At 32.2% G+C, this 22,590-nt stretch overlaps 2 protein-coding genes across 2 annotated transcripts; one reads left to right on the forward strand and one right to left on the reverse strand.

The window, feature by feature from the left end:
• The first annotated feature begins 7,713 nt into the window (after positions 1-7,713).
• ABCI11 (non-intrinsic ABC protein 14) lies at positions 7,714-12,304 on the forward strand. Its single transcript, XM_021443640.2, has 11 exons — positions 7,714-7,956; positions 8,052-8,109; positions 8,426-8,505; positions 8,780-8,831; positions 8,914-9,047; positions 10,305-10,419; positions 10,551-10,652; positions 10,798-10,846; positions 11,108-11,192; positions 11,530-11,649; positions 11,752-12,304. Exons 1-10 carry the CDS (start codon positions 7,868-7,870, stop codon positions 11,600-11,602), a joined length of 837 nt encoding a protein of 278 aa, XP_021299315.1. The 5' UTR covers positions 7,714-7,867; the 3' UTR covers positions 11,603-11,649; positions 11,752-12,304.
• Positions 11,904-15,406, reverse strand: LOC110427976 (protein LAZY 1). Its single transcript, XM_089785542.1, has 5 exons — positions 15,313-15,406; positions 15,161-15,227; positions 13,803-14,569; positions 12,494-12,779; positions 11,904-12,041 (listed from the first exon to the last, which is right to left on the reverse strand). The coding sequence occupies exons 1-5, from the start codon at positions 15,316-15,318 to the stop codon at positions 12,022-12,024; spliced, it is 1,146 nt and encodes a 381-aa protein (XP_089641668.1). The 5' UTR covers positions 15,319-15,406; the 3' UTR covers positions 11,904-12,021.
• Positions 15,407-22,590: the final 7,184 nt, after the last annotated feature.

A 22,590-nucleotide genomic window follows, 5' to 3' on the forward strand; every position in this document is an offset into this window, starting at 1 on the left:
AGTTTAGTTCGATAGTTTCCCAGTAAAAATGCTTTAACAGCCATCCACGTGTCTCTACTTATTGGAGGTTAATTAATCATAACTTTAAAAAATATATATATATATAGATCATGTTAAGTCAAACTTTAAATTATATGGTTTTATATTCCAATCTTTGGTTCATTCGTTTAAATAATTGTTTCAATAACATTATTGTATTCAGAAAAGGTGATTTGATTGGAATTGGAATTGGAATTGGAATTAGACTTCCGATGGCTTGAAGAGAATCGAAACTTCCCAATCCCACAAAAGGTTGTTGGAAGATTGGTCCCATGTCATTGCTACAATATTTGTTAAGAAAGTGGCAGTAACAGTGGGAAATGGAGGAAGAAAGTCACGTGGTCGGGGGGTCAATGTTGGGGGAAGTTTTCATGACATTTCTTGCCATTTTCCACGAGATTTCCTTCGTGGAATCAAAGGGAGACTTGGTGGAGTCATGGAATCGTATGAAGGTTTATCGTATGAAGTACGTGGGATTCCCTTGGCATACACACGCACGTCAAGTCCTTTTTCTATGCTTTTATGGGTTGGTTGCACCAACACAAGGTTTCCACACCTCTTTTTGAGCATATTCAACAATATCCTCATTTTTATAAGTCTCGATACTTAACAACAGGTATCACACCGTTTAATTACTTTCTTGAAATTTTAATCATAGGCAAAATATTTAAACTCTTTAAATTTAAATCGAAATTTATTAATTTTTGAAATAAATATTCTATTTTAAGAAAATATATTTTGTCAAATATATAAACTTAACTGTTAATCAATTTTTTGTTTTTTTATTAATTTAATAATATGATGATAATAAAAAAATATTTTTAATTTTTATTAATTTTAAAAAATTACTATTATATAAATTATATTTTTTATTTTCTTTACAAAAAGAATTTCAAGCCAAGAGAGGGGAGCACCAACCAGTGATCCCAAGGGTGCTCCCCTCCCCCTGGAGAACACCGGCCATCAAGTGGCCGACTTGTGAATGAGAACGCGCCAACCGATCACATTCTTTGAAGAAAAAAAAATTAATTTTTTTATATGTTTTATTAATAATATTTATATTTTTAATTTTTATTATTTATTTTAAAAATTAATAAATTTACATAAAATGAAGACTAAAATTTAAAAAATATTTTATCCTTTAATCGTTATTAGTCATATATATTAAATAACATAACCTTATCTTCGCAACAATTTAATACTTCGCAATTAGAAAAGTTAAAATGGTAAAACACCAAATGCCATTTTAGGGAAGACCTGTCGTCCCTTTTCTCTCAAATTTCTAATCAATGGGTACGGAAAAACTTAATCCATAAGGGGGATGATGATATTTTTGTTATCTTAGGTATGTACTAGTTTTGTATTTTCTCTTGCTGTACCTTTGCGTTTCTACTTCTACTTTCATCAAACCATGTGTAGCTAATACTAATAAACAAATTGCGGACCTAAATATCCTTGCTCAAAATATTATCAAATTTTGTGGTTTATAAAAGAGATAAGGTTATATTCCAAAAAGAAAGTATATGCAAATTTCTTAAGGTGAAGATTAATAGTTAAAAAATATGGACTTGGAGAAGACATATAATTTATATGAAACATTTATACATACATACATACATATATATATAATTAAATAATTTGAATTTAAAATATATATGAATCTATATTTGATGCAATGTCAGTGTATAAATTTTATACATTATGAATAAAACAAATGTTATTATCACATTAACAAAATAAATTTAAAAGTTATGAACCCTCAAAAATAAATATTTATAATTATAGAAAGTATTTATTTTCCAAAGATTTTTGAATTTTTTTTGTTTATGCATTTATTAACATTTTATAATTAAGTGATAGTGTATAAAGACCTATACAACATGCGTAAAACATATATTAATTTCTGATCTTTCAATCTAAACTGTACTTGAGTTACATACAAATAAATTCAGAGTTATAATATAGGTTAAAATGAAGTATTTAAAACGTGTTAGGAAAGAGATGTATACTAGTATTATTATTTAAGATATGATAGCAATATTTAGATGACTAGGTTTAGCTTCCTTTATATTTAAATCATAACGGAAGCATACCAACAGTTGACCATCAGCCATTAGCTTAATGGTCACCAATCAATTAATCATTTAATTGAGACATATATGTATATAGGCTTAAAATCAATATCCATATGTCCCTATAATAAGCCTTTTTAAAAAGTAATAATTAAAATAATAATATTCAACTATTATAATTGTAAATTACAATCAAATAGTGCATGAAATTCATACATTGACATTATAATTCATTCATTGTCCGGTTTTATTACTTTCAAAGTTTTAACATTTTCGTTTAATGTTGTTGGTAATTTTTTTTCTCTTTAGCTTGATGATCAAGGTCTTTAAAAAAAAAAACTTATTTTATGGGTTCAAGTCTTACAATTTGTAAATATTTAATTTATTTTGTGTAATGCAATCATTAGTTTAGAATCAATCCATAAGTCAGATCTTATAGTCTAATCTTTTGGTTCAAACAAGTGTGTAGAACCATTGACCACTTAAAAAATGTCATGAAATTGGTCCAAATTTATAATGCCTCCAATCTCACATTTGGAATTTATAAGGATCGGTTTTGGTTAAAGGTAATAATTGGATGGGTCAGATCAAGTCGGAATGAATTTCTTAAAATGAAATCAGATTGAATTTTAATAAATTATTCGGAATCGTTTTATTTTATGTTAATTTTTCAAATCATTTAGGTTCAAGTCATTTTAAGTTTGAATCAGGTTCAAATTATTTCAAGTTCAATTCATCTTGCAATTCAAATCAATTTGAATTTGACTTGAGCGGAGACTGATTTTTAATTTTTTTTAATTAAATTGGGTTGAATCGGGTTCAAATTCAAATAGATTAGATTTATTTTTTGTTTCGGATCAATTTTGTCTTAAATTTATATTTGTGAGATGAATTTTATAAATAAGATGGTACGATATCGACGTTCACGAGGTGCAAAATGAGGAAAGTCCTTTCTATACCTAACTTTATTCTCAACTTATATGAAAAAAGAAATTGACAATTCAATCAAATTATTCTAAAAATAATGATGCCTGTGGATGAATGATGATCCCTTTTCTTCTAAGCTTTAATTTTTTTTATCTATAATTATTAAATTAATGGTCCCCTATTCGTTAAATGTCAACATTCATTATTATCTTCAATTATTGCGGCAAGAAAAATGGAAAATGAGTTTATATCTATCTCTTTTTTTGTTGGGGTGATTTATTAGCTTTGGGCGATATATTATATATTTTTATTAGATATCAGGTTAATGATAAATTTGAATATTTAGTTTGATGATAAAGGTATATATGAAATATCCTTTTTATTTAAAAAGTTAAAATAAAATATTTTTTTAAATAAATAATATATTTGAAAACACATGAGATTACAAATTTAATTTCCAACGACATCATAATTTTTAAAGCCAAATAATTTTTATTAATTACTTTTTAGGTAATTCGAAGTGATAAATTTATTTAAATAATGTAAATGGTATACGGAATACTTTTGATGTATGCAAACAGTGATTATAAGTATATTAAAAAGTAATGAAAAAAAACTCGATCTTTTTATTCACAACTTATATGACAAAAAAAATTAAAATTTGATCAAGTTATTGGTAGATACAGTGAATGGATCATATCCAATGTGGGCGAACTAATTTGTACGTAGAAAATATCCAAAATCTAAGTAAAGAATTAAACTGCTTCATCAAAAAATAAAGAATTACATAAGGGGCTATTTACAATAGCTAACTAAACTTAAATCTACTTTGTGTACAAGTAAAGTAATTATACTTAAACTTACTTGGCATACAAGTAAAGAAAATAGTAAATAAGGAAGTGTTTTAATCTTAGACTTCCTTGAAGTATAAGCAAAATAAAAAAAAAATAGGAAAATATTTTCCTTAAAATATTTCTAAAAATTAATAATTACAACTCATGGTTACACTCTCTCTGAAGTTGGCGCATAAATATCAATCATACCCAACTTGTCAATTATACCATGGAACACTTTCCCTAAAACTGCTTTCTTGAGAATATCAACTAACTGACCATCAAACTAAACAAATGAAAATTGTATAATTTTTTTATCGAGGTTCTCCTTGATGAAATGTCAATCAATTTCAACATGCTTGGTGTGATCATGTTGTATAGGATTTTGTGTAATTTCAATGGCTACCATATTATCACAATAAAAATTCATATGTTTTGCATATTCAATTCCTAACTCTTCGAAAATACTCCGAATCCACAATAATTTCCTTACACTACGAGTCATACCTTGAAATTCAACTTTTGCACTTGATCTTGCCACAATGTTTTGCTTCTTGCTTTTCCAAGTGATAAGATTACCTTCCATAGAGGTAAAATAACCAGATGTGGATCTTCTGGTTATCATCTGCCCAATTAGAATCCATAAGTCCTTCAATGTCAAAGACACTATTTTTCGAGAACAACAAACCTTTGTCCAGAGTACTCTTCAAGTATATTAAGATTCGATATACTGCATTCATATGTTCTTCCCTTGGTGCATGCGTAAACTGACTTACGACACTTACAGCATAAACTATATCCAATCTTGTGTGCTATAAACAAATTAATCTTCAAACGAATCACAAATAATGACTCTTATTTGTTAGACCTTGATTTGGAAAATTTTTGAGCTTATGATTCATCTCTAGCATTTCGATTTCAATTAAGAGATCTAGCATAAATTTTCATTGCAAAAGGAAAATCTCTTGTTTCGATCTTGCAACCTCAATCCCTAAGAAATATTTAAGTTACCCCAAATTCTTCATTTCAAATTTAGAATGCAAATATTCATGTAACGTTTTTATTTCATATGGGTCATCTACCGTTAAGACAATATCATCGACATATACAATTAAAACTGTTACCTTCCTTTTTTTGTGTTTTATAAACAAATCAGTCTCAGAGCTATTTATGTAGTTTCAGATGAATAAAAGAAAGACAAAAAATTTGATGGTGATTTTTGAGTACAAGATTCACATTAGAGAGTTCTTTTCGGATTAGAACTCTTTGATACCATGTAGAAAATATTCAAGATTTAAGCAAGGAATTAAACTGCTTGATCAAAACATAAAGAATTACATAAAGAGCTATTTATAATAACTAACTAAACCTAAACTTATTTAGCGTGCAAGTAAAATAATTATATTTAAACTTACTTGATGTGTAAGTAAAGAAAATAGTAAATAAAGAGGTATCCTAACCCTCGACTTTCTTGGAGTATAAGCAAAGTAAAAAGAAATAAGAAAATATTTTCTCTAAAATATTCTTAAAAATTAATAATGACAGCTCATGATAACATTATATAATATTAACTCAAGAGTAATATAAACTGCTTTAATTTTATATAAAGATAATACCATTATAATGTTCTCTACACGTTTTTATGGATCCAAAGCATTGTATAATTTTTTTAATTATCAATACCTCAAAGTATGCTTTCTCCAAACAATTATTCATTAAAAAACCTCCCTTCAAAATTGATATTGGTTTTTTTTTTTCAAAATATTCTTTGATTATTTCAAATTATTTTATCTCAGTATGCAAAATTTCAAATAGTAAATCAACACTCTATTATATCAAAAATCAAATTAATTATAAAACTATAACTTTTATTTAAATTTACATATTATACCATATATTTCCAAAGTAAGTCATTTTTTTATTATAATTATAACTTTGATCTTTTCGATATTTTTATAATTATAATGATGTGATACATATTTTTTTTTTGTTAATTCCAATGGAGGCATAATATAAAGGAGTTAAAATTTTATAACTATTTTCATAATATAATCAAAGGAAGATTAGGACCTTAGTGGGGGCAATTGTTCCCATTGCTCCCAACCCGGATCCTTCCCTTGTAGAAATAACTAATGGAGAGTAATGCACATGGATCCTTGCTTCTAACCTGTAAATTATAATTATAATAATTATAAATTATAGATTTCAATTAAATAGTGTACCAAATTTATGAATATTATAAAAAGTTTCATACATCGACAATATAATTAATTTATTATTAAATTTTATTATTTTTAAGGTTTTAACAATTTGTTTGGGGTTGTAGTTAGTTTTTCTAAATATTCATTTATTATTTATATTGGATATAAATATTTATATAACTCTTTAGTTCAATGATCAAGATTTTTTTCAAAAAAAATACATTAAAAGCATCCATTAAAAGCATTGGCTTTATGGTCACCATCCATTAAAAGCATTAATCATTTAATTGAGCCATAAAGAGGCTTAGGATCAACATTCATCCGTCACTACATACCTCTACATTACACTCACGTGAATGCAAAATGAGGAAAATTATCCTCAAATAAGTTTTAGATGTCATTAATCTTATATCAATAAAAGTTGGATAGGGTTTTAATTTATAAATAAATATCTTTTTCTATTTAACATGTATTTTTTTATTGAAAATGTAATCATATGATATTAAAATAAATTTAAATCTTTGATGTGGGACTCCACGAGAGATATCAGAGTTGATTGTTTAAGTAGACTTGAATCAAAATGCAATCCCTTTCCTTTATAAGGAGAAGAGCTACTATAACGAGGGTATTGTACAATTGTATAGATTAGACTATCACGAACTTCACATCAGTAAAAGATGAATAAGTCATGAGATTATAAATAAAGATTTTCCTCTACCTAACATAAAAGTGTTTCGGTTGAAAATATGAATTAATAACACTAAGCATGTCTTTGATTCCATACCTAATTTAGTTCTCAGCTTATATGGAAAAACTTTTTGACAATTCAATCAAGCTATTTTTAGAAATCATTAAATTCTAAGTTGTGATTTATTTAAAATTATTAAATTAATGGTCCCCTATGTTGAATGTTAAATCTAATTAAGAAGTTGAAAGGTACCAATTTTTTATTTTTGTATTGCTATCATCTTCAAATATTGTCCATGACACTTTGTTGAAAATCAGTTTATATTTATTTTTTTATTAAAATTATTAATTAACTTTCGAGAGATATTCGTGTACATGAAAATTAATAAAGTATATATTATATAATTTTATTAAATAATGTGTTAAAAGATAAGTTTGCATATTCAACTCAAATGGTAGATGTATGAAGTATCTTTTTATTTAAAATGTAAAAATCGAAATTTTTTAGGTAATTCAAAGTGACAACTGTTGAGAAGAAAAATCTTTGCATTATGAATTTTTTTAAAAATAACGGAGGAAAACAAAATTTTTGTAAAAAGAGAAAATAAAAAATAAATAATTTGATTGTTTTAAAGTTTAAATAAATTTAACATCTAAACAACTTTAAAGAATAAATTTACACTCAAACATTTGACCTATTGATTAGTACATGATCTCCCTTACTCTAAAAAATAGGATTCGAATCCCTAAACCTTAAAAGAATAATTTTTTTAATTTAAAAAAATATTAAAAATTTTCTTTTAGTCATGGATAAGAAATTACTATTGTTTTTTCTTTCCATTTATTTTCCAACTTGCCCTAAAATGGGTTTTGGGCTTGCGGGGCCCAGGCCCAATTAACACTCGACTAAATCCACCAAAAAAAAATTAACAGAGGGAAAAAACAAAAAAAAAAAAACCTCATCCTCCTCCACTCCCGCCACAGCCTGTACGGCCACCAACCACCGTATTTCCCTCTTTCTCCTCCGCGTCATCCTCCACCTCTCTCATTTCGATAATGTTGATATTGACTTTGAGCCTTAATTAGTCAAACTTATCCACACCTAAACATGGCGGCTTCTGCTTTCTCAGCTTCCTCTTTGTTCGGTTCGAGAATTAACGAACCATTAACCTTAATTTCCTCGAAATCACGCTCCAAGTAAGCTTCTTAATCAGCTTAATGAAAGAAATCTTTTTTTTTTAAAAAAAAAAAGAAAAAGAAAAAATTTTGATTAAAGTTCAATTTTTTTTCAGGTTGAACTCCAAGAGAACTCCACCTGTTAAAATCTCATGTGATTACTCTTGCTTGGAAGTACGGGGTTTTTTCATCCTTATTTTTAATTTATATTTATATTCAAATTATGATTTTGAGGAATTTACTTTTTTTTTTTGCTGTTTTAATTTGTCAGTTTTTATTAGAATAATATTGCTAATTACAGCTGTAGCTTACACATGTTTGGGGAATGAATTTAGTGAATACGACGATTAAATTTCTCTTTATAGCTGTTGTAGTTTAGCAGATGGATGCATTTTTGTGTTTTTATCAGTGGGATTCTGTCTTTTGATTGAATGGTGGTATCGAAAGAGTGATGGAATTTGCTGAAACGGTATCATCTTGTCATTTCAAGGTGAAGGATGTTTATTATAGACCTCCAGGGACGCAGATTAACCTTTTGAATGGAGTTAGCTTTTCACTTCCAGAGAAAAGGTACATGCTTTAATTGTAAATAATGGAAAATTGACCATTTTTATTGTTTGGGTTTTCCTCCAAATTAGTTTTGCATAGTTTTTACTCTTAGGATTGCAAGCTCTGAAGAATCATATGAGAACAGAACATGAGACATTGAATATCTTGTCACAATTTCTAAGCGTATTTTACTAATTATACCATTAGGAAGCAGGCGTAAAGTCTTGTCATTGATTGCTTGTGCATGCTTCAAAGCTGACTTTGAGAATTAAATGGTTTGTGTGCATTGCTGCAGTTTTGGCTTAATTTTTGGACAGAGTGGAAGCGGGAAAACTACTCTCTTGCAGGTCTACCATATATCGTGTTTTGGTCATGCCTGTTTGTTACCATATACCTTGTACATCTACTTATTTTTCCTTCTCCTTTCAGCTTCTTGCAGGGCTTAGCAAACCAACATCAGGTTCTATTTGTATCCAGAGATACACAAATGAAGGCAACCCAAATCAGTCTCCAAAATTATTAGTTCCAGAAAGAGTTGGTATTGTCTTCCAGTTCCCAGAGAGGTACCCGATAACAAATGAACAAATTTTCTTGTCTTTGTTTGCTTGATGGGATTTTCGATCTCTTGATGGCTGCATTCTTGTTACAATGTCACTTTCCTTTAGGCTCTCTAGGTCTGCTTTTGCATGTTTTTTCTGGACCTTTTAGGTATTATGAAGTCGGTATGTTTGTAGAATCTTACATCGATATCTCACATGCATATTTGTTTTTTCTGGTTTTCTATCATGTTGATGGAAACTCTTGCTTTTGTTATTATTGCAATTTTTTACTGCCAATTAAGCAACATGGCTCATTTTAGCTCTTTTTATTTGCTTGGAGCCTGTTTGGCCTAGCTTTTTTTTTAGCTGAAAAGCTATTATAAAGCTCTTATGAAAAATAATAGCTATTAAAATTAAGCTAAAGTTGTTTGGTAAGTTGTTTGGCAAAATAAATTATATAAGCTCTAATTTTGGTTAAAATTACCATAAAGAGTATTCATGCCATCATCAATCACCTAATAGACTAAAGCGGAACAAGTCTGGTTCGAATTTATATACGATTTCAAATGTTAAAATAAAAAAAATCCATAAAAATTGAAATAACTCTCAAACTTGTATAGTAGTAATAGTATTAGATTTTTTTGTGAAGAAGAAAGAAAACTTTTAAATAGTACAGTTTTGAATTTTGGGTTTTCTTTTCTTTTAATTTTTGTAAGAACAAAAAATCCTAGATTTTGTTACTCTGTTGCTGGGTCTTTTGTTTTTTTTTTTAAGTAGTCTTTGTAGAGAGAGAGGGAGATTGCGATTTTGCATTGGGGAAGGGTGATTTGCAAAGGGAGGGAGAAGAAAGGGAGAATGATTGAGAGAAAGGAGTATCTACTGAAAAGTTAGCGTACTTTTAGAAAAGGAGAAGAGAAAGCTCCTTTCTGGAGCTTTTCTTTAAGCTTTTTTTTAAAAAATATTTTGTTCTTTGAAAAGAGCTGTTTTTTTTTTTTTAAGAACTTCTCAAAAATCTTGTTTGGGCTGGCTTCTGCTTTAACAAGTAGATAAGGTAAAAAAAAGCCGGACCAAATAGGCACTTAGTCTTTGACTTGTTTAAGACCAAGTAGAATTTTGGATTCATCTATTTATATATCATGCAACTTGAATATAGCTAGTTGAGTTCTGTTATAAGTCTAATTCTTGTGGTCTCTTGTTTGCATAACTCTAGTTTGGTTTGTGCTCATTTCGGTTAAAGTCTGTTAAGTTCTAAACAATATTTCATGTTCTGTTGCTGGCTAGGTATTTTGTGGCAGACAATGTGCTTGATGAAGTTACATTTGGCTGGCCAAGGCAAAGGAGTGGGCTTCAAGTGAAGGAGCATCTTGCATTAAATCTCCAAAGAGCTTTTAATTGGGTATGCATGATCAAAGCATTTTTATCTACTTGTGGCCCTTAAATTTTCCCTCTCACCTATTGTGGGTATTGGTTCTAAAAATATTCATCTCTGTGAAATCTTAGATAATTTCTTTAAATTGATGATGTTAGGTTGGATTGAATGGGATTTCCCTGGATAAAGATCCTCATTCATTAAGTGGTGGCTACAAACGCCGACTTGCTCTGGCAATTCAATTGGTTAGGACCTTCAGAGTAATTCGCAATCTGCAATTAAATTTTTAACAAAGACGATTTACGATGTCAATTCTTTTGTGATTATTTATAATATGACATGATTTTTTGCCCACTTAATGTTTCTTTTTTCCCTTTGTTCTTTTTCATTGTGTGATGGCTGTAGGCACAAGTTCCTGACGTATTGATATTGGATGAGCCTCTCGCTGGTCTTGGTATGACATTGCTTTTCCTACTCTGTTTTTCTTACATTTCTGATTATCTTGTGTTTTACATTATAGTTTAGAAACTAGAGTTCCTAAATAGAGCTTGACTGATCGAGTGCTTTGAAATACATTTTGCTGTTGATAGGCAAAAAGTATGAGTTGAAAGCAACTTTTTGCTGCTTGAGTTGGCTTTGACATGATTTGAATAGCTAATTTTCAGATTTATTTACCTTCTAAATGTTATTATTGCGAATGCTACTGTAAAATCAGATTGGAAGGCGCGTGTTGATGTTGTGAAGCTTTTGCAGCATCTGAAGAAAGAATTAACTATACTTGTTGTCAGTCATGATCTCAAGTAAGTCTTTATCTTTTCTTTTTTATTTCCATTAGGATGTTACATTCACTGTAAAATGTACAGGTTATGTTATCTTAATTGGTTAAAAAAGAATCGGGTAAACCTTCATGGCCTTGTTTTTAAATGTTGTCTTCTAACAGTTCTTTCATAATGATGGGTAGTGCAATGCTTGTACAACTCAGCCAAACCAAACTGATCTATGTTGAACCTAAACCCTTTCATGCTCTCATTGATGAGATTTAAGACCCAATAAATTGAACTTTGTTGTTTCAAATTCTCCTTTGATTGCATGTGCTAATACTTTCCAGCTTATGGAGCATTTTGGTTTGTCTTGCAGAGAGCTACAAGATTTAGTTGATCGATCTTGGAGGATGGAAATGGGTGGAGTTTTGAGGGAAGAGTGCCTATAGGTTTAGTTTAGGACAATGCCTGCTTTGTCGACATTTCTTTCTTTGAGGTTTGATAATCCTTCTCTCGCTTTCCCAAGTCTTTAGAGTGGATTCAGGTATTGTTGTAGCTCAATTATGGAGTTTTTTGAAGTGCTTTGCTTGTGGACCAGAATATGCTCAAGAGCTCAAATGAGACAAGACTTACGAGTGATCATAAACAGATGTTCGGATTAGGAAGACTACAAGAAAGCAGTGCACAACTTTATTATCACACGCAGGAGGATAAGATGGATTCCTCCTAATAGTCTTCTTTTTCTATTGAGTTCATCACTACTTACTAGCAAACACATTACAACACAGTTGATATTATGAAGCCAAAAGATTGGAGTTTTACTGCAAAGGACAAAAGCTATTAATAAGAATTTCTTGCAGTTTCTTCACTACAGCTCCAACACCAAGTCTACAACCCAACAGCAGCAGCAAAAGAAGATGGTCAGACATTTATATATTAGAAAAACAAATCACTGAACTAAATGATCGCAAAGCTCAATGCAGTTTGTATTGGTCTAGGAATATATTTCTGATTATGTCAAAATATCACCTATTCATTTGCTAATTGTGAACGTCAATTCTGATGGTGTATCCAAGTTTAGTTGTATTATATTCAAGGAAAATACTTGTCCTGCATCATTTTTTATGGTAATTCATTTTGTTTCTTTTACATTTCCTACGTAACATGATTACTATTTTTGGTTTAACTACTCATTGATTGTACGTTGGAATTGATAAGTCAAATAATGCATGGTAACTAAATGCGAAGATATGTATGTTGGGTGTTACTCATTTGAATGGACATGATGGTTGGAATTTATACCGAAAGCATATCATTTTCAGGGGGTGCATTTTACTTACAGTCTGCATCTGTTTTAATCCAGTGCTCCCCATTTGCACCTGCAGTAAAGCCAGTGAGTCCGTATTGAGGCAGTTTTGAGATAGTCTTGTAATTTTGTGTTCCTTCCTTTGACCATGATCCCTGAGGAAGCCTCCTGTGGCCTTTACCTTGTTGCACCTGCTGTCCATCAGTATACTCACCATCATCATAAGGAGCATTATTCATCTTATCTGTATGTAAATTTTTAGACTGTCTTTCAGCTATAGAGCTTTCAGGATGTATTTTTCTGTGGAATAGTTTTATGACCTGCAAGCGACAGTGGTTGAAAATTAGAGCTCCTGATTTCCTGCAGAAAACTTGTTACCCTATGCATTAGAATCGTTAATATGAAGGATCATGCAGTTTGATGTGCTAACTCACTATCTAAGAACTTTTATCAAGGTTTGCAAAAGGCTTAATGACCATCTAAAAATTCTGGATCTGCTGTCATTTAGGATACAAGCGGAGAGATGGATGGAGACTTATAGAGAATCTAATAGAAAACCTCTTATTTTTTTGGGTGCAGGAATAAAGAAACCTTTGATGTCAAACAAAATAAAAGTGAAATGAAAACGGGCAAGAGGAGAAACAGACTTATTACTTGACCATGTTGATTGCCATGAAAGAGATGAAGTACTTAGAATGTTGAAATTATATAATAAGTAGTTTTAGTGGAATATGCACCAAAATAAACAAATGTCGATATGTCATGTTAGTGTGGTTAATTTCTGTTTTTCAGTGATTAAACTAGTTCAGTTTACATTTCCTTGGTGGTGTTTCGTATTTGATAGTTATAAAAGTTTGAGATGTTGAATATTTGGTCTTCTTTTATTTATTTATAGAGGAAGCTTACTGTATATAGAATATATTATTTAAAAGGGCAAAATCTAAATGTTCCCTGCCTGGTAAATTATTGACAATTTTGGTAAGAAATTTCATCCGATAGAGACTATCCTAGAAAATGTAATGACACCTGATCATGTTGTTGACTTCTAGCCTGTAGGACTCAAATGATCTGACTTGGCAATGTTTGACTCTTTGTTCAGTGAATGGTTTATAATCTCAGGCTTGAGAATGATGGCATAGATGATTTGCTCCTGGCACTCTTTTTAATTATTGTTGACCTTTTTGGACCAAATTCTATGCCACAAAATATTTGTGTTTTCAGAAGGTGGGATACCACCATTAGATTCTGCATTTTTTAGGTCCTTGTTCTTAAACAGGGAAAGGTATTAGATAAGCTGCACATACTTAAAAATTGTTAGAAAAATCTGACCCCAGAAGACGCACCTTGTGGAGTTTTTTCTTGGTTGAAACAGAATTGGTTTCTTTAGAAGTAGAACTCCCTGAAGAAGCATGAAGCTTTTTCAGAATTTTCTTGATGAGATGTTTGACAGGTTTATTTGTTTGCTTGGTCTGCATCTCCTCTTTCCCACATTTTTCCGTGGGACTCTCTTCTGCTATTTTTGCCCTGTAGAACAGTTCTGCAAGTGATGCCTTTTCCTTCTTCACCTCAAATCTTGCTTCTGGAAGTTCAATTGAAGACCCAAACAGATATCCTTGGAGTGGACATACGATTGTTTTCCCATATTCTTTAGCATTGGCTTCCTGCATTGGTTTACCACTAAGTGTAATCGTGCTAACCTGACTGTTCCTTCCTGATGACTCATTGGACCCATGTTCTTCAGCTTCTGCCTCAAGGAATTTCTCCAGTTCATCATTGATGATCTTCAAATCATTTTCTGTGACCTCTGCTTTTTCCTCAGAATTCTCCAAAGACATGGCGAATGTTGGCGTTTCAGGTTCGCTGATAATCAGTTCGGAGCCCAGAGTTCCAATGGTGAGAAAGCCATTGAACAGCCCCGAGATGACAGTAGATGCTTCATCTCCAAAGTTTTCTTCTACTCCCTTGGCTTCAAATTCTGTGAAGGAGTTCTCACTTCCCTGTTGGGACAGGGTTGAAAATCTGGATCCATGTCCGTGGCCAGAGGCTGATTTTGGATTGGAGTCTTGATCATTGAGGGATGAGTGAGCCGAAAGACAGGTACAGTAGTTCCCTGAAATCAGAGTTTAAAGATAACATCATCAGACACAGTTGCAGAGAAAGGACTTCATGTTGTGCTTAAGCAGTACGTATCAGTAAGCACTTCAAGGGTAATGTGGACCAAGCCAGCGGTTGCCTTGCCTTAGTGGTGAACATGGTTGTATTGAGAGTGACTGATTCCCGTAGTAATTTTGATATAATTAGTTTAACTGTTGTGCTATGAAGAGAGATCAGATAGTCCGGAGACCATGAAGATGGGAGGCCCCAGCTCATAAGGTGGCTGCTGTATTAGAAAATATGATAAGGCAAGATGATTCTGACCCTCAGCTACATGGCTGTGACCACATAGACCTAGTTTTGATAGTCTAAGGAACCTGAATTTTTAACCTCTGTTTTGGTTTATAAACTCTCTGTTCTGAACTTTAAACAACTCTGACGAGTTGAGTGCAATGTATTCTAATGGCTAATGCTTTATTTTGTGCTGAGCAGGTGAGTTGATTATGGTATTCAGCTGTGCTGATCCAATCTAATGGTGATTTTCCTGTGACTTATGACCTGGGGATTGTTTGTAGAAATTAGTTGTGAATGAGAGAGGTTGGAATACCAATTGTGAAATCCTTGAAAGGTTCAATATTACTTTGCCGTAACTTATGCAGCATCCATCCTAGTAACTGCAATAACAACAGTAAGAGGTGAGTTTTAGCAGGATTCGAAACATTTATGCTATTGTAAGAATCTAATAGAGGGGAGACTTACCTTCATTTTGTTCTCGCTTTGAAGAGCTCGGTGTCAAAATGCTTTGGTTTTCGTAGGAGGCATGTATGGAGATGGATTTCGATGAACAAGGGGAATGGGACTTAAAGGATGAGATAGGATTGTTAAAGAGCAAAACATCCAGGATCTTTGCGTCATCACTGCTAGCAAGTAATAAGCCAGTGGTTGCTAGAAGGGTCTGTACCAGATGTAAGTAGAGAGAAACAAGTAGAAAGATACAAGATTTTGGTTGGCTATTCACTGTCACGATCAAATCAAGTGGACAAATTGGAGAATGGTTCATAGACCCTTGATTTCATGGTATTACCTCTGCCCTTCATTACACGCGTTGTTGGAGTAGGTGCATAGCAGCTTGAATCCGTGCAAGATTAAAGTATCCATGGATCAATGTTTGCTATTCATTGTTGAGGTGGATAAGTATACCATATCTGTCCTAAATCTGATGATATTTTTTATTGAGAAGCATGCAAACATATTCATATGCAAATGGACACATATAATCAATCAGGCCAGACATCTGAAGGTAATCAAATCCATGTACACGTTCACTTCTGTCTATGTAGACTAATCCCATAGTGTACTATACATTACATGTACAATTATTTTACGAGGTATTTGGTGTGAGGGTGGTGCCACCATTACTGGCAGGACAAGAGCACATTTTGGTTGAAAGCTGTCACTGTCAGGTGGAAATACATATCAAGGACTCCACGAGGACTGGATAATTTACTAAAGGTTGTGGTAGGTCATACTTCAGGTATCTACCTCGAAAAGGTCCTCATCTTTTGTATTGGTGTCACTGTGGTTTTCCCAGCTAAAAAATCTAAGTAATCTACATGCTGCACATTGCAATTATTGGCTTCAGAGCTGAGTTCAGTTGTTGTACAGTACATGATCCTCTCTATCTTTATCGGCATTTTCGGGTTTGATATTCTTGTTTGCATTTTTTTTGGAGTGACCATTTCTCAGGAATGTTGTAGCTTAATATATTTGTATTCTACCAACATTCTAGTTCCCCCCCGTCTCCCCCTTCCCCTCTTATTGCTGAGAGTCTTACTGAAATCAGCAACATTGTTTGATCGAACTGCTGATATGTATAAGTTGTTCCTCTTTCTCTTATAAACACACCCACACATACATATGGTCAATCATGCATGCGCATAAATTTTGTTCATGTAAATTCTTTTAACACCATCTTCATTCTTTTTCTTTTTTCTGCATTTTTTCTAATTTGATACCTTCTGGATTAAAATGGAAACACAAACATCTCACACGGGACCTAGGACAGAGGCAAGTTTCTCTTTTAATTTGTATTTCCCCCTTTCCTTATTGCGAATGATCCAGTTAATACAGCTCTACTGCAGCTTCCATAAGTTGAAAATCCCTTCTTATAGTTGTTGTCGTACCCATGATTGGTGATTCTTATCATGAAGTCGCACTTGATGGGGGCATGATAATGACATCCTTTTTAACAATGGAAGATTACCTCTGAGATGCTTTCCTGCTGCATGTATGACTTTTGGATCAAGAAAGGTACCAATCAGACAGGGTTGCTGGCTCTGATGCATCAACATACCCCACAAGCATCTTGGAAGTTAAGAGTGAGACGAGGAGGAAGATGTTATAAGCATAGAGACAAAAAAGCCACCCAAACGCCTTCAACTGGGAATCGCCCCATTTGGATGTGAAGTTCCCTTTTTTGTCATGTGTCTGCATATCATGGTCCATTGTGTTCAGCACGTAGCTTCAATCTAGTTCTGTAATTCCCGAACAGTGGAAACTGCAGGAATGAAAGACCCACTTCTACATGCTTCAATCACGTTCTGTAATCCCCAAACAGTGGAAACTGCGGGGATGAATAACTTACACGTATATATTGATGAAATCTAACACTGCTGCTAAGGGTGTTCAGATTCAGAAATCAAATTTGGAACACATGACATGTTGCTCTGATAGCTGGTTATGTCAGAAACTGCATTATTCCCACAGTTCTCGTTATTGATTATGGTTGCTTGTAATAATTCATTTGCATAGTTAAAACTTACATCAAGGAAGTACAGATATCAATGTTGCGTAACATGGTCAGAATTATGTGGAGACATGATACAGTTGGTAGACTGTTTCAACCACTTCCAGCAATTGGATGCCACATAAATGTACTCAACACTTGGTTGTTTAGTTATTGAAAATCACCCTTCATCTCCCTAAGTGCTTCTCTCTCTAGCTCTCTTCCCTTTTCTTCTGTTTCCTGGTACTCTTTCTCCTATTGTTTATCTTTTCAACTGTGTTCTCGCCCTGTGCGTCATCATTTCATGTTTGGAGTTTCTCTTCTATCTTCTTCCTCTTTCAACCGTGTAAAACTTGCACAACTAGCTGATCTTTAACTTCCTTTGAATCATTATTACTATCTGGGGTCTTCTCTTTTTTTATCCCATCATTTGAAAAGATTTTTTTTGCCACAGATTAGATTTGGGAAAGATTTCAGTAGGTGTGGGATTGAACATTTAAACTTGCCACTGGCAGACCAGTCAAGGACTTGGGTCCATCATTATTGAAATAATGATTGAGTGAGACAAGCCTGCCCACATCTGTCAAAACGCTACCATGTTTAAGAGGTGAAGTAGGCTTTCGAGTGATGCCCATTTTCAGCTAACAAACAAGCAGAAAAAACCACGAGTCAAGAGAAAAAGTCACAAGAAAAACAAGCAGCTATGAACACATGTAATTGCTACTTTTGGAGGAAAGTGAGAATCAATTTTCCCCACAATGTGCAATCTACAGTATAAACCAAGACAAGAGCAAAGCCTGCAATACACATAACTTTCCGTGGGGGATAAGCCATTGGCTGACTCCCCGACTCAATGCCATTTTGCCAATTGTTATCCATCCCCCCAGACTTGATGGTGGACATGTGAATCCCACCTGGAACTTTAGGACTTTGGTTGGCTTTCCCATATCCATTTTTCTTACAGAATCAATCCATTAGAAAGCAAAAGAAGGGGGAGGGGGGGGTCTCATTTTCCTTCTTGTCTTGCCCCTTTTTGGCTGTACGATCTTTGAATGAGGATGGCAAAAATATCAATGACGGATGATGATTATGAAGGCATATGGGCCATTGAAACTCTGTTGAACAGCTATGGTAGTTGATAGACTGAAAAGAAATCGTTTGTGCACATGTAGCTGTGAAGCTTGTTGGCAAAAGAAGAAAAAATAGCATCTTAAAACGTACCCATGAATGATCATTGAATAGGCCTTGCATCCCTAGCACTATTCATAAATAGTTAAATGATCAATTTCATCTACTTTAAATATATATAATATAATATTTTGTGGAGTTTTTCTTTTTTAATCAGCATATTATGAATAACATTTTTTCTTAATAAGTGTCGCGCAAATAATATTTGTTTTCTTAAATAGTTAGGCTATCTATCAAATTTATTTAAACACTCTTAATTCACATATTTGTTCACAAAATATTTTGATAAAGGTATAATATCTAAAAAAACTTTTAAATTATTTTAAAAAATTAAAATAATTTTTTATATTTTTATTACGTTCAATCAAACTCTTATAGTTTTATTTTTAACCAATTAAGCCCTTATATTTTTATTTTTGACCAAATAAGCCATTATGACTAATGATTAACTTAGTCAAAATACTATTTATCATTTTATACCACATAGCTTTGACGTAGTATGTTAATATTTCATAATTGATAATGACATAATACGTTAATATATTATAACTGATGATAACGTGACATGTTAATTTGACATTATAATAATAGAAATATTAATTTTAATAAATTTCCTGATTATCGTTCTTGATCATAACATGATTTTAGGACTCATAAGATTTCAAGATTTGTAAATACTAGCTATCCATTTTTTTATCCTTTCTTGTAGGAATTGGTTAACCCTGTTGTTGTATAAATGTTACAGTAATACATCAACGAAAAACAAACAAAAGATATTCAATCTCTTTATGGTATCAGAGCAGGTCATAGTGATCTAACAATTCAATTATCAAAATCATGGTTGGAAACAAAGACAAGATAAGTTAGGAAAATAAAAGATTGGTAACGAACGTTGGTGTATTAGAAAGAAAGGCAGTCGACACCAATTCTCCATACTACTTGGTCATTTTAAGCATTTTTAAGCTTTTTTTCATGGATTTCAAAGGATTTTTTATTGTATTTTAAAAGATTTCCTAGTAACTCTGAAGATTTTTAAGGGTTTTTAAATTATTTTTTTTAAGATTTTTGAATCCATTTGAGGCATTTTTAAGGATTTTTTTCATTGATTTTATACATTTTCAAGGCCCTTTTAAGTATATTTAAGGTTTTTAAGAGATTTTTTCAAGAACTTGATAGATTTTTTGTGCTTTTGAGGAATTTTTAAAATTTTAAATTATTTATTTCAATTTTTATTTTTTTTAAGATTTTCAAGTATTTTTAGTTGTGTCAAAATTTTATTTTAATTTACTTTCTGTCAGCAATTGACAAAAGATTTGAATTGTGCACTCATGTTTTTGTCTTATTTTTGTGTGATATAGGACCTACCTTTGATGAAGTTGATTGGAATGGGTAGATTGTAAAACAAGCTGTATTATTCGGAGCCAATGCAAAAAAGGAAAGTTTTGATGGCAAAGAAAACAAATGCAAATATTTGGCATGCAGATTGGGACATTTACTGATGAACTGAATGTTTTTGGTTGATGGTTTATCTTTCCATATTAAGAACAATTAGTTTTGTGATGCTGGTTGTAAGGCAAAACAAACCCGCTTATCTTTCCCAATTAGTCTAAATAAATCAGGAAGACCTTTTGAATTAATTCATGTTGATATTTGGAGGCATTATCATCATCCATCTTTATTTGGTGTACATTATTTTTTAACCATTGTTGATGATCACAGTAGAGCTACATGAATGTACTTTATAAAGTATAAATTTGAAATGCGAGTTTATTTGTTGCATTTTTTCAAATGGGTTCAGACACAATTTGTTTTGTAGGTGAAAATTGTAAGATCAAATGATGGGATGGAGTTTCAACATAGTGACTTACTTTAGTATTATTAGACTAATGGAGTTGAAATTCAAAAGAGTTGCATTGACACTTCACAGCAAAATGGGAAAGTAAACATAGGCACATATTGGAAGTTGATAGGGCACTAAGATTCCAAACTAGTTTACCTATCAAATTCTATGGTGAATGTATTTCAAAAACAGTTTACTTGATTAACTGGATGCCATTATCAATCTTCTAGAATAAATTACCTTATGAAGTATTATTTAATAAAGTCCCATCTTAAGAGCACTTATGGACTTTTGATTTCTTGTGTTATGGTCATATGCATAGCAAGCCTTATGGTAAATTTGCACCACGCTCCAGACTTGAGATTTTTTAAAGATACCTATACGGTTAGAAAGGGTGTCGCATTTTTTATGTAATATATTAGACCCTAGATACATTAAGGGATGTTTATTTTTGTGAAGAAAATTTTCCATTTGGCACCTCACATGGAACTCACAGTTCAAAACCAGTAAGTGCTCAAACTTGGACTTTTTATGACTAAACCACACCTCACGAAGACTTTGTGGACCTCGAGCCCATCATGGATCATGTGGTTTAATCAAATTGAAATGCACTTATACGATCTGATCCATCTACGCAAGTTAAGCCCAAACCAGGCATGCCCATGTTACCAAATCCATCAATAGAGGCATCCATGCAACTTAATCCATCAGTGTTTAAGCCAAAACCAACTCATAAGGCCACTATTGATGTAGAATAGTCAATATAAAATAAAATTCATGTGCCAACAAAGCCAGCAGCACTTAATATAAGGACAAGTACAAGAGCAAGATAAAACTCACAATGACTGACTAGTTATGAACTAAACTTGCCTCCTTCTCTCAAGCCTTCATCTTCACCTTCACACTCACTAAAACCATTGGCTAACTCAACTATACATCCTCTCTCACACTTTTTTCTTATTCAAGACCTTTTAGTGCTCACAAAGGTTTTTTAGTGGCCATCATTTCCTTGGATGAGCCTATTTCGTTTTTTCAAGTCGTTAAACATAAACATTGGTGGAAAGTAATGATAAAAGATATTCAAGCACTAAAAGAAAATAATACATGGGTCTTAAAAACACTTTAAAAACACTTCCCTCAAGGAAATGGGTAATTAATTCTAAATTGGTGTGCAAAATTAAGTACAACTCAGATGAGAGCATAGAATAATATAAGGCGCGTCTTGTTGCAAAGGGCTATACACAAATTGAAGACGTGGACTATCATGAAACCTTTACACCTGTGGCAAAGTTAGTCACAATTTGCTGTTTGTTGAGCATAGCTTCAATTTGGAATTGGCCATTGCATTAATTGGACATGAACAATGCTTTTCTACATAAAGACCTTAAGGAAGAAATATATATGAAATTTCCTCAAGAATTTACCCAAAAGGGGGAATAGTAAGTCTGTAGTAGCAAAAATCATTGTATAGGCTTAAACAAGCATCTAAGAATTGGTACTAGAAATTCACATTTCTCTTTTACAACTTGACTATAAGCCCTTGCATTTAGGACCATTCCTTGTTTACCTATAATAATAGGTTCTCTTTTGTTGCTGTACTCATTTATGTAAATGATGTCATAGTCATAGAAACTGATCTAGTCTGCATCACCTCCTTAAAGAAATTTTTAGATGACAAATTCAAAATCAAAAACCTTGAGAAGTAAAAGTATTTTCTTAGCATAAAAGTAGCATGGTCTCTAATAGGACTAGTATTTAGCCAACGCAAGTATACTTTAGACATACTAACACAATGTGGGTTTTTGGGTTGTAAGCCGCAATCTCACCAATGGATCAACAACATAACTTATCTTCTGAAGTTAAGCTTGTATGTTTAGATCTTAGAGCCTATTGGCAATTAGTGGGTCGTCTCTTGTATTCAACTATTACTTGGCTTGATATCAACTATGTCGTTCATGTCCTCAATCAGTTTACGCATGATCCACGATAATCACACATGGAGGTTACTATTAGAGTACTCTGTTATCTCAAAAGTTCACCAGGTTAGGGTTTCTTGTTTCCTAATACAAGCCCATTAACATTACGGGCTTATTGTGATGTATGTTGGGCAAGTTACCCCATTACTCGCATTTTTGCTATTAGTTGCATTATTTTTCTTGGATCCTCTTCTATTTCATGGGATCTAAGAAGCAGACAATTATATCTTATTCTTCAGCAAAAGCAG

Source organism: Theobroma umbraticum, unplaced genomic scaffold (assembly GCF_002168275.2).
Source record: "Theobroma umbraticum cultivar Fairchild unplaced genomic scaffold, ASM216827v3 scaffold_239.0, whole genome shotgun sequence".
Taxonomy (NCBI): Eukaryota; Viridiplantae; Streptophyta; class Magnoliopsida; order Malvales; family Malvaceae; genus Theobroma; species Theobroma umbraticum.